This window comes from Diabrotica undecimpunctata, chromosome 3 (genome assembly GCF_040954645.1).
Source record: "Diabrotica undecimpunctata isolate CICGRU chromosome 3, icDiaUnde3, whole genome shotgun sequence".
Lineage (NCBI taxonomy): Eukaryota > Metazoa > Arthropoda > Insecta > Coleoptera > Chrysomelidae > Diabrotica > Diabrotica undecimpunctata.
This window is the reverse complement of record NC_092805.1, coordinates 109,511,854-109,529,202: the sequence shown is the minus strand read 5'-3', so window position 1 is coordinate 109,529,202 and position 17,349 is coordinate 109,511,854. Positions and strand designations below refer to the sequence as shown.

Here is a 17,349-nt window from a genome sequence, read left to right as displayed (position 1 = left end):
CTGTAACTCCAAAAAATATACAGTCCGGTTTTCGTGTAACTGGCATTTTCCCGTTTAATACGGACGTTTTTACTAATGAAGATTTTCTGCCATTATCCATTACAGATAGACCTGAGCCGCAAAAAAAGATAGAGCTTCAGTCACAAGCAGGCACACAAAATATACAAACACCACCAAGTACGCCACCACAAGTTATTAACAAGGAACTAGACCAAGATCCACAACCTTCAACTTCTCGCGCTTTAGTTATAGGACTTAATAGTCCTAAATATTTGTCCTATATCTAAAGCTCAACCCAGAAAAAATACTACACAAAATAGAAAACGAACGGCTATTTTGACGGACACTCCTAAAAAGCAAGCATTATTACAGCAAGAGCAACTGAGAAACTTAAAATGAAAAAGGAGAACAAAAAATCAAAAGGACAATTGTTTCAAAAGAAAGCGATGAAGAATGTTTTTCGCTATGCAAGGTGGTATTGGTTTATTTTCATTTTCTCTTAGTATTTTCTGTAATTTCTGATTTGTCTGGATTCAGCTGAAGTAATATTCCTATTCTTTGTTTCTATGTTTCATAAGTCTTTATTTTACTTTACGGTTAAACCTATTTTTTCATTTATTTGTCTTGATTTCTGGTTCTGTTTGCTTGTCTGTACTTATATTCTTAGGCTAAGTCCAAAGATAGAAAAAAAAAGTTTAAATTGGTAAGTTCTTTGTTAGTTACGTGGATGAATATCTTATGTCGTACACCCACCACTTTAGCATATCTTTCAAACAGAAAGAAGACAGAATAACAGAAAGCATGTTTTTGTAAGGTTAAGTTTCAAATTTTTGAATGTTATGTTTGTTATTGTGTTTTAAGTTTTAAAACAAGATTATTAAATAGAAAGCAACATGAAGATTCATCTAACACCCGATAAAGTGAGCTTCACGCTTTTTACAACAGAACAAATCAAGAAAATGTGTGTTACTCAAATTATTACCCCACTTATGTTAGATCCCTTGGGTCATCCTCTACAAGGAGGTTTATATGATCGTAAATTAGGTAAACAAATAAATGACTACCATAATATTTTAATATTTATTTTATCCTAGTTGCAGTAATCTTTTCAGTTACGTATTTCTGTTCTATAATTTTCTTTTAGTCTTTCAGATGTCGATCTTTTTCAAAGGCTACCATCCATTTGATATGTTTTGTTATTTTCATATTGTACATTACTCTATATTTATAGAAACATGCTGTATTAGCTCATTCTGTTATATCTGTTATTCCTGAGCTGTATGATGTTTTATTCTGCATGTCAGTTCTATTGTATTGTGTAATTTCTGAAGATTTTGAACTTTTACCTGTTATAATAATGTTTAGTATCTAGGCTTCAAATATATATTATCCATATTATAATCACCACATAAGTGATGGTGATTATATAGATAGTAACAGCAGTTAAGAATTAAAATTCTTGCTGTAATGTCATCAGAAATAATTTTATATGTGATTAATATATGATATATGATTAGAAAACAAAAAAGCCAATGTAGCAGTATAAAGTCTAAATGAACATGCATATGCTACATAGACTAGAATACTCTGTATATTGGATCAACCTATGGATGAGCAATACATCAATAGATTGAAGCTTGTGTCTTGGTGTAACTCACTTCGTAGCTTTCTACTGATTCATTTGATCATTTAGATATACAAGCCTATCCTGTGCTCACGCCAATAAGTAATGCAGGTTTTACATATGTTGAAAGAGATGAGATGGTTGAGATTCTATTGCTGAATCATCTATTCTTTTAATTTTGTAATTTTTTTGGTATAAATGAAGTATTCACATATTCGTAATTAACAAAAAGTTGAATCATGTTTTATATTTTAGTTGTCAATAACATAATTTTATTTAAAAACATTTTTTTGTAGGACCATATTCTGAAAAAGATACTCTATGTGAATCTTGTAACCAGACATTCACCAATTGCCCTGGTCATTTTGGATACATTGAACTTCCTTTGCCAGTAGTAAATCCTCTGTTTCATAAAATTATTGGAACCATTGTAAAAATATCATGTTTGTCATGTTTTCAGATACAAATACCAAGTAAGTACATGTTCTAATATAATAGCTACATTCAAAAAAGACATGTTAAAGCTTTATTGGTTAAGTTAAATTAAGGTAAGTTTAAAATGTATGAGATTTCATCATAATCTCAATTCCTCTTTCACAGATTTAAGGACAACAGTCAATTGCTTAATACAGTAGACTCCCTGTATAACGAGAACTAAAATGACAGACTAATTACCTCGTTATAAGCGAATCTCGTTATATCAGACAACAATAATACAGTGCATAAAGGCATTTAAAAAAAGGTTTTTAATTACTTTTATTATCAATTAAATACGTTAAAACAAAAAAGTAACATTAAAACGTTACTTTTATTGTCAATGATATACTTACGTTAAAACAAAAAATCTATACTTATATTTTTTCCAACTACATAATGTATAAACCGCATTTTGAAGGATAACATAAACTATTTTGACTGCTTTATATTGTCCAGTATCATTCTATCTATCATATTTTCTAAAGATGTGAAACAGTTGTATTTATTGTAAAGAAGTTTATTGCGGGCGGCACTTAAGTTTATTGCGGGTCAGTTAAAAAGGTTATTTATTTATAACCACGGCAGGGTCAAAATGTAAAAAACACATTTTTCGTTCTTATTTTCTCTCGTTATAAGCAAAGTTACCTCGCTATAGAGGATTATAGTTCAATAGAAATTTCACGGGACATCTAATGCACCTCGTTATAAGCGAAACCTCGTAATAACCGTGTTCGTTATAGAGGGAGTATACTGTATTAGCAAAATTTAGAGAACATCCATAAAATAAAGAAATACAGTGGGCTAAATGCACATGCTGGCACAAACTGTGTGATGGCCTGGACAACAATATATGGGGTGAAACCTATAAAATTGCCAGACACACTGAAGTCTGAGATCCCATATAACCTTTGTGTAGAAAAAAAATTGCTAGAGCTATTTTTCCTAATAAGCCCCAATGTCAATTTCTACCATATAATATAGATAATAGACCTGACGAGTTCACCATAGAGGAAATCAGATTAGCTGCAGAAAATATAAAAATCCGTAGATCTCCTGGCCCTGATGGTGTGCCACCAGAAACCATACAGATTCTAGTACAGGAAAATACTGAAGTCACCAGAAATATATTGAATGAGCTCCTTCATAACCAAGAATTCCCAGATCAACTGAAGATTGCAAATTTAGCCTTAATCTTAAAACTCGAAAAACCACTAGATGGGGATAGTTCCTTCAGGCCTATATGTTTATTAGATTGTATTGGGAAGTTTTATGAAAGACTTATAAAACACTGTCTTGAAACAAGCTCTTAAATTCAAGAACCATTTCTGACAAGCAATACAGTTTTAGGAAAACTAGATCAGCTATAATAGACACAGTAAAATTCATATCTGACACAGTGAAAAGAACAAGAAATAAATGGGCAATTCTTGTTATGTTCGATATAAAGAATGCTTTCAATTCTGAAAACTGGGCATACATCGTAAGGAAACTGGAAACGGCTGGAGGGGCAGATTACCTAATAAATATAGTTAAAAATTATCTCACTGACAGATATATTAAAGTGACAAGTAAAGAAAAAACAAAACTGTCAGCTGGAGTACCACAGTGATCTGTATTAAGAACAACATTGTAGAATGTCTTCTATAATGGAGTGTTAGAAATAGATTATAGTAGAGGTGAGTCAGCAATTGCATAAGCAGACGACTTAGCAATACTAACAGAAGGTGACACAAACTCAGATGTAATAAAGTTAATATATATGCTGGAAAAAAGTTAATGGGTGGATGAAAACTAACATATTAGAGCTGGCATTTAATAAAACAAAGATAATGATACTAAAAGGACCCAGAGCAATACCCAACCTGACTTTTCAATTTGCAAATATGACGACAGTACCAACAAATTGTGCTAAATATCTAGTCATACACCTTAAAAAAAGATCTACGATTTACCAAACACCTGATAAATGTAGTCCAGACAGCAGAACACAGAACAGCTGCCATTATGAAAGTTATGCCTAATATAGGCAGGTCAAGTAATCATAAATGAAGAATTTACCAGCAAATAGTACATTCAACCCTTTTGTATGGATTGAAGTCTTAAGGTTTGCCAGGTATAAAGATCTGATTACAAGAGCTCAAAGAAAGCCCCTTCTTAAAGTATTTAGTGCATACCAGACTACATCTACGATCGCCTTACAGGTGATTGCAGGTATGCTCCCCATTCACCTCCTAACAAAAGAAAAAGCTGTCCTCTATAATAGTGGCAACAGCCACCTGATACTGGCAAGAGATGAAATTAGAAACCAAATGCTTGATGAATGGGAAGCACAAAGGGAAAAGACATAATGGACAAAAATGTTAATACCTGATTATTTATTATTTCTGTGCACAATTCCTGGCCAGACACAGTTCTTTTAAATCATACACATACAGAATTAAAAAACAAACGACGATATCTGACAGAAAGTTGGGTCAACTAAAAAAGAGTCCTTTGTCCTCCCTTCCACTGCATACCCAAATAGTTGTGTTTGTAGTTTAACCGATCAGCTTTGCTTACAACAAGCATTTATCGCTTTTTTATTATATATGTATATATATATATATATATATATATATATATATATATATATATATATATATATAATATATATATATATATATATATATATATAATATATATATATATATATATATATATATATATATATATACAGGGTGGTGAGTCGTCAAATGGGCCATAGGAAACCGGAAATCCAGTGGAAAATTCTAAATTGTTGAATTCCTGCTTCTCTAATTATTTTGCACCAAAAGCCAAGAAAAACTATTTGTAGAGGACTGAAATATGTATCGAAAACAAATGTTAAAATTGTTCTACGAATTAAATTCATATTCCAAAATTCTGCAAGAATATAATACATTTTTCAGCCCCCCCCCCCCCCCCCCCCAGTCAGCTTTCATTCGTCGTGGTAGTTAGACGTGCGTAAGAAAGAAGCTTGTTTTTAAAACCGGTGTTTATAAATTAGCTATATAAATAAATATTTCATGAACTTTAAAAGTAAATTAATTACACCAAATAAAAAAGCGAAATTCGGAAAGACATTAAAAACTTATGAGTGCAGTTAGCGGAGGCGATGCCTCCGATATAAATGTTTTAGAAACCCAAATGGATACAGAACATGCATCATCTTCAAACGAGGAGCTGTTAGGATTTCAAAATCTGGTTCCGGTTATACAGATAAGTACCACAAAACTTGTTAATAATAAACCCATTATCGATAATGACTTTGCTAATGTACACACTTCAATAACAAATACCATAAACAAAGAAGTAGGAACAAAAAGGGAGGAATTTCTTTACCGACAAAACGACTTGGGACCTCATTACGTGTATTTGGAAAATAATTCACCCGATTTTAAAGGCAGGTTAAACGCTTTAAGGATAGGTGACATTATTATCACGAATTTTAAAGAAATTGATGAAAAAATTGTGAGCATTGACGCAGTAGGGAGAAATAAAATACGTATAAAATTTAAAGATTATAAATCGGCCAACTATATCATATCTAAAAAAAATGAAGCAATATTTACAAAAAATAATTTAGACATATACATTCCTAAGTTTCTTGTAGTTAGACAGGGCGTAATAAGAGATATTTCCACAGAATTTTCAGTAGAGTATGTTAAAGACAGAATCAAAATGTACGATTTACACTGTAAATTTGAAGTCATTCAAGTCAAAAGATTAAATAGGAGGCAAGTAGATGAAAAAGGTACCCAATATATTCCAACAAAAACATGTGTAGTTAGTTTTAGGTCACAGGTACTACCAAAATATGTAACAATCAACAAGGTACTAAAGGAAGTCGAGCCATATAAACAGAAGGTGCTATTATGCTTTAATTGTCTAAGATTTGGACATACAGGGGGACAATGTAAGAGCAGGGCTAGGTGCGAAAAATGTCAGGAATCACACAACACAAAAGAGTGTAAAACGACCGATATAACTCCAAAATGTTTTAGTTGTTCGGGGAATCATTTTACTACAAATTTGAGCGCGTGTCAGGAATTTCAACGTCAAAAACTTGTAAAAGACGCTATGTCTTCCAGTAATATTAGTTATCAAGACGCCAACAGACAGTTTCCCAGGAACTCCTATGCAAAAGCAACAACCATTAATACGGAACAAACTACAAACATTTCCTGCCTCAAAACTTTCCCTCCATTAAATCCCAATAATTATACACCCACCCAGCTCCCATCAAATTCAATTAACCAAATGTCAACAAATAACATATTTTACAATAATTCAAATAATACAAATTCTAGAACATTTAAAAGACAGAGACCAAATAGTCCAGATCCAACATTAATTTTGCATAATGAAATTATAGCTTCCTCTAGATCTCAATTACCTAAGGGAGGAATATTAGACAGTATTAACTATAAAGGAAATATTAATAATAATTCAGTTGCATCTCCTTCAGACCTAAGCATGATAAATTCAATATTAGAATTAGTTATAGAAATTGTCACAAAAGTTTTAGTAACAAAAAGTATAAATATAAATAAGGAAGAACTCGAAAACTTAGTCAAATTAACTATAAATGGAAACACGTCATCACATTCTCAGACCTCAACCATTCAATAAATATTCTTCAATGGAACTGCCGTTCAGCAGTTTCTAATAAAACTAACCTAGAATATCTACTAGATAGGGGCAACTACTCCGTTGCACTTCTATCGGAAACATGGTTTAAAGTAGGAAAATATTATAATTTTAAAGGCCTCAACAATATTCGCTGTGACCGGGACGACGGCGTCCGGCGGCTCAGCCGTTTTATTAAAATCAGACTTAATATACCAAGAAGTCTCAATTCCAACTACAATAAACTTTGAGCATACTTGTATCTCGGTTAATTTTCCATTTATACAAAAAAAAATTTACTTCGTTTCAGTATACTTTAAACCGAGAACTAGAATATCATTACAACAGTGGATCAACTTTTTGGAACAAATTCCAAAACCATTCATAATTGGGGGCGACTTTAACGCACATAGTTTGGCTTGGAATGATGGATATGACGATATCTATGGCAAGACTCTTTTGGAAGCTATCGAACAATGCAACCTAGTAATTTTGAACGACGGATCACCTACATTAGCAAACAATAAGAAGTCAGCTGTAGACTTGACCCTCTGTACACAGGATCTGACGCACCTAATTACGTGGTCTACTTTAGAAGAACCTTATGGCTCTAACCACTTACCAATACACATACAATTTGGAAGGAATAGCCCGCTTGCGCAAATTAAACAGACAAAACATAACATATGGAGACTCAAGGCTGCTAATTGGGATGTATACACCGCTACACTTGAAGCTACAGAACCAAAATCATCACTAATGGGCATTATCGACAATATTAACAAAGCTGCCAACAAAGCAATTCCCTTACAAAAATCAAACACACAAAATAGAAATCATTGTTCGAAGGACTGGTGGAATGAAACCTGTAACATAGCTGCTAAAGCAAGAAAACAAGCTTACTTAACCTACACACATGCTCCAAATCTTAATAATCTAACAGAATATAAAAGACTTGATGCAGTAGCTAAAAAAACTTTCAAAGAAACTAAGAAAAAAAGCTGGATTAATTATTGCCAAAATCTAAATCAAAATACACCAATTAAAGAAGTGCGGAACAAAGTAAACCGATATAAAAACCGAAAACAAGTAAATAAACCCCCAATAAACCCCAAAGAAGACTGGATAAATGAATTCCGCACAAAAATTTCACCCCCATGGGTTGAAAACAACATTACTTAACAAATAGCTACTGTAAATAGAAACACTTCTTTTCTACAATCACTATTTCAATTATGGGAACTCGAACAATGCATTAAATCAACAAATAATAAATCTCCCGGGGCGGATAACATTTCATACAATATGTTGCATAAAATGCCCTTAGGCCATAAGAAAGCCCTGCTAGAATTGTTCAATTCGATTTGGATAAAAAAGATTCCTTTTCCACCAATGTGGAAAGAATACATCGTAGTACCTATCAAAAAACCTGGAAAACAGAACGGAAATGCAGATTCATATAGACCCATAGCTTTATCATTGTGTATATTTAAAACCATGGAAAGAATGATAAAGAACAGGCTTGAATATTGGCTAGAAAATGAAAAAATATTACCTGACTCACAATATGCTTTTAGAAAGGGAAGATCTTCCTTAGAACCCCTAACGATACTAGTAAATGACATCTATCTAGGATTCACACACAAATACAACACTTTGGCTACATTTTTGGATATCACTTCAGCATATGATAATGTTCAAATAAATATACTAGAAGAGAAACTTATCAATATTGGTCTACCAACCTCCGTTGCCAACTTCATAAAATCAGCTTACTCTAATCGATCAGTTTCCTTAAAGATAAATAAAGAAGTTTCGGAATCAAGAATATGTAGATCTGGATTACCACAAGGTAGTATCTTGAGCCCAATCCTCTACAGCCTGTACACAATGGACATAGAAAATGTTATATCACGTAAGTCCAAAATTATTCAATACGCCGATGATGTTGTTATTTACACCAGTAACAAATCAGAGGACAAATGTATAGAAAATATCAACACTGAATTTATAGAAATCCAAAAATGCCTAGACAACATGGGACTTTCCATATTCGAGTCCAAAACCAATATATGTATTTTCTCTAGAAATAGAAACAACTATCAAAGACCATTAACAATAGGAAAATATAAACTCCGTATTAGCAACTCTGTAAAATATCTTGGCCTACATCTAGATAGAAAACTATTATGGAAGGACTGTATCCACCAAATCATCAAAAAAACAAGTAATTCTATAAATATTTTAAGAGCGTTTTGTAGGGTAAAGTGGGGAGCAGATCCAAATACGGCTTTACTTTTCTACAAAACAATGGTACGATCAATAATGGATTATGGAAGTCAACTCTATGGAACAGCAGCAGATACACATCTAAATAAAATCGAGATACAACAAAATAAATGCTTAAGAGTTTGCCTGGGATATCTTAAGTCAACACCCATAAATATTATGCAAGCTGAAGCTGTGGAACCTCCTCTTAAACTAAGAAGACAACTATTGAGCAGAAAATTTGTGATAAAAACCATTTCCAAAAAAACTTCTTACCTCAATAGTATACAATCACTAACAGTTCAAGTTTTGACCCATAGATACTGGCACTTCAAGAAAACCCCCCTCATAGTAGAAACTTTCTCAGAAATACTTGACATTACAGATATACTTTATTCCAACCAACGCCCCCCGGTTCTAATTTACTCGCCAGAACAAATTTTTTCACGGGAAATTAGAACCTACTATTTTGAAAGTCAAGAAGTAGCAAGTTTCAATCAATCAAAGTTTAACGAAACAAAAAACAAATACTGGCCAAACTATGATTCTATATTCACTGATGGATCAAAGTCAAAAGAATATACCAGCTGTGCCTTTTACCATGTGGAAGAAAATACTGACAAAAAATTTATTCTACCAAAGGAAGCTTCCATATACACTGCAGAATTAACAGCAATTGTGCAAGCTATGAAATACATACTCGGCTCTAACCACGACAAATTCATAATATGTACGGACAGCAAAAGTGCAGTAGATAAACTTAAAAAAGTAAACATAAATAGATCAGTTAATCATATTGAAGCAAATATCCTGTATTTACATAATGAGATACACATCAAGAATAAAGTCGTCATATATCTATGGGTAAAGGGACACGCAGGTATAACAGGTAATGAAATAGTAGATACCTTAGCAAAAACAGCCCCAACATCAGGAGAAGAACTAAATCTTAAACTACCCCCGTCCGACCTATTCTTAAACCAAAGAAACAAAATAAATGAGATGTGGCAAAACCTACACAACGCTTCAACAACCGGAATAAACTTTTGTAAACACCAGCAAAGAATTCCCAGAAAACCATGGTTTCACAAAATACCAAACAGAAACTTTGTTGCCACAATAAATCGAGTACGTGCTAATCATGCACTAACACCTTATTATAAGCACAAAATGAAAATTACAGACGATCCACTGTGTAGTTGTGGTAAAATGGGTACATTAGTACATGTTTTACTTGAATGTCCAATAAATAATGTAAACATTAATCAACTATACAAAAACTTTATTCACTACAAGATAAACCTTCCAATAGACCTAAATTGTATTATTTTTTCAGGAAATAATGATATCCTTTATGTACTTCATCAACACATCATAAACTGTAAACTAAAACTGTAAAATTACTAACCAATTTTGTATACAATTCTGCGAAAGAAACTAAACGTAAAGCACACAAAGAGGGCTGAAACCTCCGAGGGGATGAACCGGGTTCATCCCCTCGGAGGGGAAAAACCCCCATCAAAAAAAAAAAAAAAAAAAAAGCCCCCCCCCCTTAAAGTCAGGCCGCACGCTGTGCAAGAATGTATATGACATGTTGCATTTGGTCATATTGATGTTTCTGATATTTGACAATATTTGAATTGGTAAAAATTTTTATTTTGTGATTTATTGTTTAAAAAACAATAAAGTTGATTAAAAATGTATTCAGTTAAGGAGAAAGTAGCAATAATAAAAATGTTTTATTCAGGCATTAGTGCGCAAATTGTCAGTTCTTTATTTAGCGTAAAATATCGCAATAAACCAATTCCAAGTCATTCAACAATTCAAAGGATTTTACAAAATTTTGAAAATACTGGGAGCGTGATTTCTAATTGTACATGTACCAACAATATTGCTGAAGTACCAAGAAATTTAAAAAATCAAAATTAAATAAATGTATTAACAGCAGTTGTAGAAAATCCTAAAATAAGGTCTCGGACCATTGCAGACCAGTTTAATATTCATAATTCCACGGTCTTAAAAATTTTGAAAATGAATAATTTCCGTTCATATAAATTTCAATGTTATCAAGAACTAAGAGAAGATGTTGAGTGACGAGCGGAATTGTTGTTATGAAATTTTAGAGGGAGCTAATGCAGACAGACAATTTTAAAAAAACATTTTGTTTAGTGATGAATGTACATTTACATTCAATAATAAACCAAATGTTCAAAATTAAAGGATTTGGTCGACAGGAAAGCCTGAGGATAATATTGAAAGCCATACCCAATATCGTTGAAAAATAAATGTCTGGTTAGGAATATTTGAACACAATATTATAGGACCATTTTTCTATGAGGAAAATTTAAATTCAAAAAAATTTTTAGACTTGCTACAAGAAGAGATTTTACCCAGACTTGCAGAAATAGCTCCAAATGAAGAAGAAATTTGGTTTCAAATGGATGGATTCCCTGCGCACAATAACTGGGTGGTTAAGGAATTCCTTAAAAACAGCTTTAATAATTGTTTGATTGGACCTGACTGAAACATTAAGTGGCACCCGAGATCGGGAGATCTAGCTCCAAACGATTATTTTATCTGGGGGCATCTAAAATCAAAAATTAATTCTTACCAAAAATTTACAGATATAGAAGCATTAAAATTAAAAATGCGAATTATTGAAGAGCGTGCAAAAATAACGCCACATGTTCTGGCTAATGTTAGACGTGAATTTTACAAACGATTAGGATACTGCTTAGTACAAAATAGCTTATTGTTTGAACATTTTTTGTTATAGTTTTATGTTTAGAAATTATCATAAATTATTTTTAGGAAGGATCACAGTAAAACTATATTGAAATTCTTTGCATCGTTGTATAACCTGAAATTAAATTGGAGTGTATTATATCTTACATTAAATAAATATCTGGCAGTGCTCGCACTATTGCCTGAATATAACATTATTGCGATTTTTCGTGAATTGAGTACATTTCTTCAACTTGCTTTGTAAACAATATAATTTATTGCTTAGAAAATACTATTTATTGTTAACTAGTAGTAGTACTATTTGCGAAATTTTGTTGTTTATATTCAAATATTCAAAATTCAAATATTGTCAAATATCAGAAACATCACTATGACCAAACGCAACTATGTCATACACATTCTTGTACCGCCTGTGGTCTGACTTTAAGGGGTGGCCTGAAAAATAAATATATATTTTTGCAAAATTTTGGAGTACACTTAATTTGTAGAACAATTTTAACACTTGCTTTTAATACAGATTTCACTCTATAAAAAGTTTCTTATAACTTTTCATGTAAAACAATTAGGGAAGCAGGAATTCAACTATTTAGAATTTCCCATTGAGTTTCCTATGGCCCGTTTGACGATTAACCGCCCGGTATATATATATATATATATATATATATATATATAAATATATATATATATATATGTATATATATAAGAATTACTGGATATTAGTGACTGTCAATATAAACAAACAACACAGTTTATTAGGGTTGCAGTCAGAAAATTGGCCGGGATGTTAATGAAACACTCTTATGACTTTTCGTCTAGCTTTCGGAATCGTTTTGTTCCTTTTTCAAGACTCTATAATAAGAAAAAAGTGTAAATATTTATAAAATATCACAAATCTTCAGTGCAACTTACTAGTCGTTGAGATTATTTACAAAAGCATAGACACTCAACATTAATAACAACACACATAAAATATAAAATAGTGGACAAAATACATTTAAAATTCTTTAAAATTTAGGTACAAGTAGTAAAAATTTTGTTGTCATCTTTTACTAGTGTGTTTTAACTCTGGCACATAGAGAACAAAAAGAAAAAATCCTATGATTAAAAAGTAATTAGGTGTATTTAATATCATGTTTCTTTTTAAGAAATACTAGAGGCCCATCTTAGGTGATTTTAATTTTTAAACCTGTCTTAATGGTATGCAACATGTTATGCATATAACTGTAATTTGTGTGGGTACGGGTAGAGGTAGATATTAATTTTATTTTGGATGTTTTTCCAATAAGTAACAATAAATGTTGCTCAGTTTATCTATGTCTGACTTTTTATTGATGCAAGATGTACTTGATTTTATGGAACACATTTCCAAGAAAACATCTTCAAAAATGTTAGTGATTTAAAAATTACAACCAAAAATGTGAAAACGATATCGAAGTTGTACACAAAAACAAAAGATCCTTTCACAATACAGGAGTCATCGAATATTGTTTATTCTATACCGTGCGACAATTGCAACAAAATATATATAGGAGAATCATCTCGTAATTTTCACAGTAGGGTGATCTCACATCGTAGCGATATAAAAACCAAAAAAATAAATGCATGTGCATTGACAGAACATGCATTAACGTTGAAACATGAATTTAATTTCGAGGATTCCTGTATTTTGGCAAAGGAAAAGAACCATTCAAAACGTGTTTTCTTGGAAATGTGTTCCATAAAATCAAGTACATCTGGCATCAATAAAAAGTCCGACATAGATAAACTGAGCAACATTTATTGTTACTTACTGGAAAAACATCCAAAATAAAATTAATATCTACCTGTACCCGTACCCACACAAATTACAGTTATATGCATAACATGTTGCATACCATTAAGACAGGTTTAAAAATTAAAATCACCTAAGATGGGCCTCTAGTATTTCTTAAAAAGAAACATGATATTAATTAAATACACCTAATTACTTTTTAATCATAGGATTTTTTCTTTTTGTTCTCTATGTGCCAGAGTTAAAACACACTAGTAAAAGATGACAACAAAATTTTTACTACTTGTACCTAAATTTTAAAGAATTTTAAATGTATTTTGTCCACTATTTTATATTTTATGTGTGTTGTTATTAATGTTGAGTGTCTATGCTTTTGTAAATAATCTCAACGACTAGTAAGTTGCACTGAAGATTTGTGATATTTTATAAATATTTACACTTTTTTCTTATTATAGAGTCTTGAAAAAGGAACAAAACGATTCCGAAAGCTAGACGAAAAGTCATAAGAGTGTTTCATTAACATCCCGGCCAATTTTCTGACTGCAACCCTAATAAACTGTGTTGTTTGTTGTATATATATATATATATATATATATATATATATATATATATATATATATATATATATATATATATATATATATGTTTAACAGAAAATATGCCGCACAATCTGTAAGGCAGCTTTCCTGAAATATGATATGTTAACTTTCTGTCTTCCATACAATTCTTTATTTTTTTTTTCTAGTTTTTGTTAAACGCCGCTAAAGTTTTTTGAAGAGTATGTTTTCAACTTTTATGATAATGAATAATTTGTTGCTATAAGGCAGTGTAGTGTGGACCACACTTCGTTAAAATATTATTATTGGATCGATTAGCTGTAGGTTGTAGATCTCATTTAGAATTTTTCAGTACAGCTTGGTTGTCTGAGATAGTAAATATTTTTGCCCAATTGAGGCGGCGTTTTTTTAGCAACCCTTTAGCACAAAAATATATTGCTGACAGTTCTGCTTGAAATATTGTAGCAGTATTTCTGAGGGTAGACAGAGCTCGGAATAATCTTCAACACATTAAAGAAATTGGGGGCTTTGACGTAGTAAATAGTTTCATATGTCTGGGGTCCCTAATAACAAATGTCGGAGGACGTGACAGAGAGATACGTAGAAGGTTGGCTATTGCTAGAACAGCTATGATGAAACTGGTAGCAATTTGGAAAAATTCTAGCATAACAATATACACAAAACTAAGGCTGGTAAGGGCGCTCATTTTTCCCATAGCGACATATGAATCCGAAACGTGGACCTTAAAGAAAGCGGATAAAAATAAACTGGACGCTTTTGAAATGTTGGTATACCGCCGCATGTTGAGAATATCCTGGATTGATCATCGCACTAACGTATCGATATTAGAACAACTTAAAGTAAAGAATAGATTGCTTAAACAAATACAACAAAGATATTTGCAGTATTTTGGACACATTGCTAGAAGAACAGGTACGATGAAAAAACTGATAGTCGAGGGTAGAGTTGAAGGAAAGCGATCTAGGGAAAGATCTCCAAGCCGTTGGATAGATCAAACAAAAATACTGATTAACCAAGGGTTACATGAAGCCGAATCCAGGACAGAGAAGGATGGAGAGAAATAGTGAAAAAACTGTAAAGGCCTGATGGTGTCACCACATCCCAAAAGGGATTAGGACTGAGGAGAAGGAGGATTTCTGAGGGATATTTTTATAGCCTGACCTTATATATGGAATATATGGCATAAAACCAAGGACGGAAGTCCGGGTATGTCTAGGAACATACGCGACCGTATTTCAAGCCGAATTAGCTGCTATACACAGGTGCGCTATGGAACTAATCGGCCGAAATGTAGATAACGACTCCATCGTTATCTATTCGGATAGTCAAGCGGCTCTAAAGGCTCTCAGTTCGGTACAGGTCGATTCATGGCTGGTATGGAACTGTTTGGATGTCCTCTCTCAGGTGGGAAGTCAAAACAGGTTGACACTTGCCTGGGTGCCGGGACATAAGGGTCATCGTGGCAACGAGAAGGCCGATGAATTGGCCCGAGAAGGCGCATCTACGCCACTGGTTGGTCCGGAACCCTTCTTTGGAATCGCAAATACGATAAAAAGGGCAGCCATACACAAATGGGTGCAACAGAAGTCTCTTGAGTGGTGGAACAACTCACCAGGACAGAGGCAGGCCAAACAGTTCATCAAAGGACATTCGGCTAAATTTACAGCAGACTTACTTTCGCACAGGCGCAGGACTGTCAGAATGATAGTGGGTCTGCTCACTAGGCACTGTAGACTCAATAGACACCTGAGTCTCATAGGCCTGACAGAAGAGGACACCTGTCGTTTCTGTCTGGAAGAAGAGGAAACCGCTCTACACGTTCTGTGCCATTGCGAAGGTCTCGCACGAATGCGGTTTCTAGAACTCGGAGAGGAAAAACCGGAAGCACCAGGCTACATGAAAAGGCCACTATCAAGGCTGTTGAGTCTCATTAAGAGGACCAAGCTAGATGAAGTGCTTTAAAATAAGGGGGAAACACAATAGATCTGCAAAGGTCGCAGTGTATCAGGCTCTATTGGCCGCCCCATTTTCTACATTCTACATTCTAGCCTGACCTTACAACAAAACAAAGCAGCCTTATTAATTCTATCAATTTGTTATCAATATCTTTTAAAATAGTAAATAAATATTTTGAATAATATTAAAACTGTTCTATGTGCTCAATTATAATACAATTCTGATTAATAATTAGTGTTATTAATCTTTGCTCTTTAATTTTTAGCGCACATAAAAAAAGTGTTATGTATTCAAATGAAACTTTTAAATTGTGGAATGATTACAGAAGCCATGTCAATAGAAACAGAAATAACGGAATTAATTTCGAAATATGAAAAGTTTGAAAATATTCCAGCTGAAAGTGTAAAAAATGTATTAAAATATGAGGTATTAGCTGATGAAACATTAAGTAAGTATCTCTGACATACATTAAAAATATTGTTCTTTCCAGTCGTTTTATTTTTGTAGTTTACTTTTGTAACTCTATTATGAGCGATTTTATGTATTCTCACAAAAAAATATATATGTGAACGTGTTAGGTTGTATATTGAGGTATAAAAATTACATAAAAAATTTAGTTAATCAAAAACTTTTATTAAAAAAAATTATTGTACACAATAATTCATAATAACCAAGTATAGTATATTTGAAGAATAAGCTGGAGTAAATTCTCAGAATACTCATCTTCGAACCTCGAAATACATAGGCGTGCACATCTTCCAGCTAAAACGTAATCTTAAAAGAATAGTTTGCATAAAATTTATTTGGATATTTAGAACAAAGAAATTAATCCAATCCAATACTGGTTTAAAATAAAAAGATACACATAAAAAGAATAAAAATATTATTTGTGAAACATACAGTTAATATAAAATAATAAAATACAATAAATTATACTGAAACGTAAAATACATACACAAAAACTGTAAACTTTTTATATATTCCCATTAATAAATAATAATATTCTTAATACTAATAATATTGGAAATAAGAATGAAAATTATATTAGCAATAAAAATAAATAAAAAATAAACAATGAAGTTGACGGTAATTAGTTCAAATTTAAAATAATCTTCTGAGCTACAGTTTAAAGTTAAGCTTCCTCATATTCTGTTTCAGACGAAGTGTTATCCGATCCGGGATGAATTATTATAGGTTCTATACTGCTATCTATTATATGATCAAGGTCCTACATATTTTTCTCAATATCCATAACGTGATTAATACATTTTTGCCAATGTTCA

The 17,349-nt window shown here is 32.3% G+C and overlaps 1 protein-coding gene across 1 annotated transcript in view; it reads left to right on the top strand.

The window, feature by feature from the left end:
* Positions 1-777: 777 nt before the first annotated feature.
* Polr1A (RNA polymerase I subunit RpI1) overlaps positions 778-17,349 on the top strand; it is a 94,829-nt gene continuing 78,257 nt past the window's right edge. Inside the window, exons 1-3 of the mRNA XM_072526592.1 lie at positions 778-1,044; positions 1,921-2,097; positions 16,332-16,514. Of these exons, the coding sequence (XP_072382693.1) occupies positions 894-1,044; positions 1,921-2,097; positions 16,332-16,514 (511 nt within the window). The 5' untranslated portion in view covers positions 778-893. The remainder of the gene's footprint in view (positions 1,045-1,920; positions 2,098-16,331; positions 16,515-17,349) is intronic.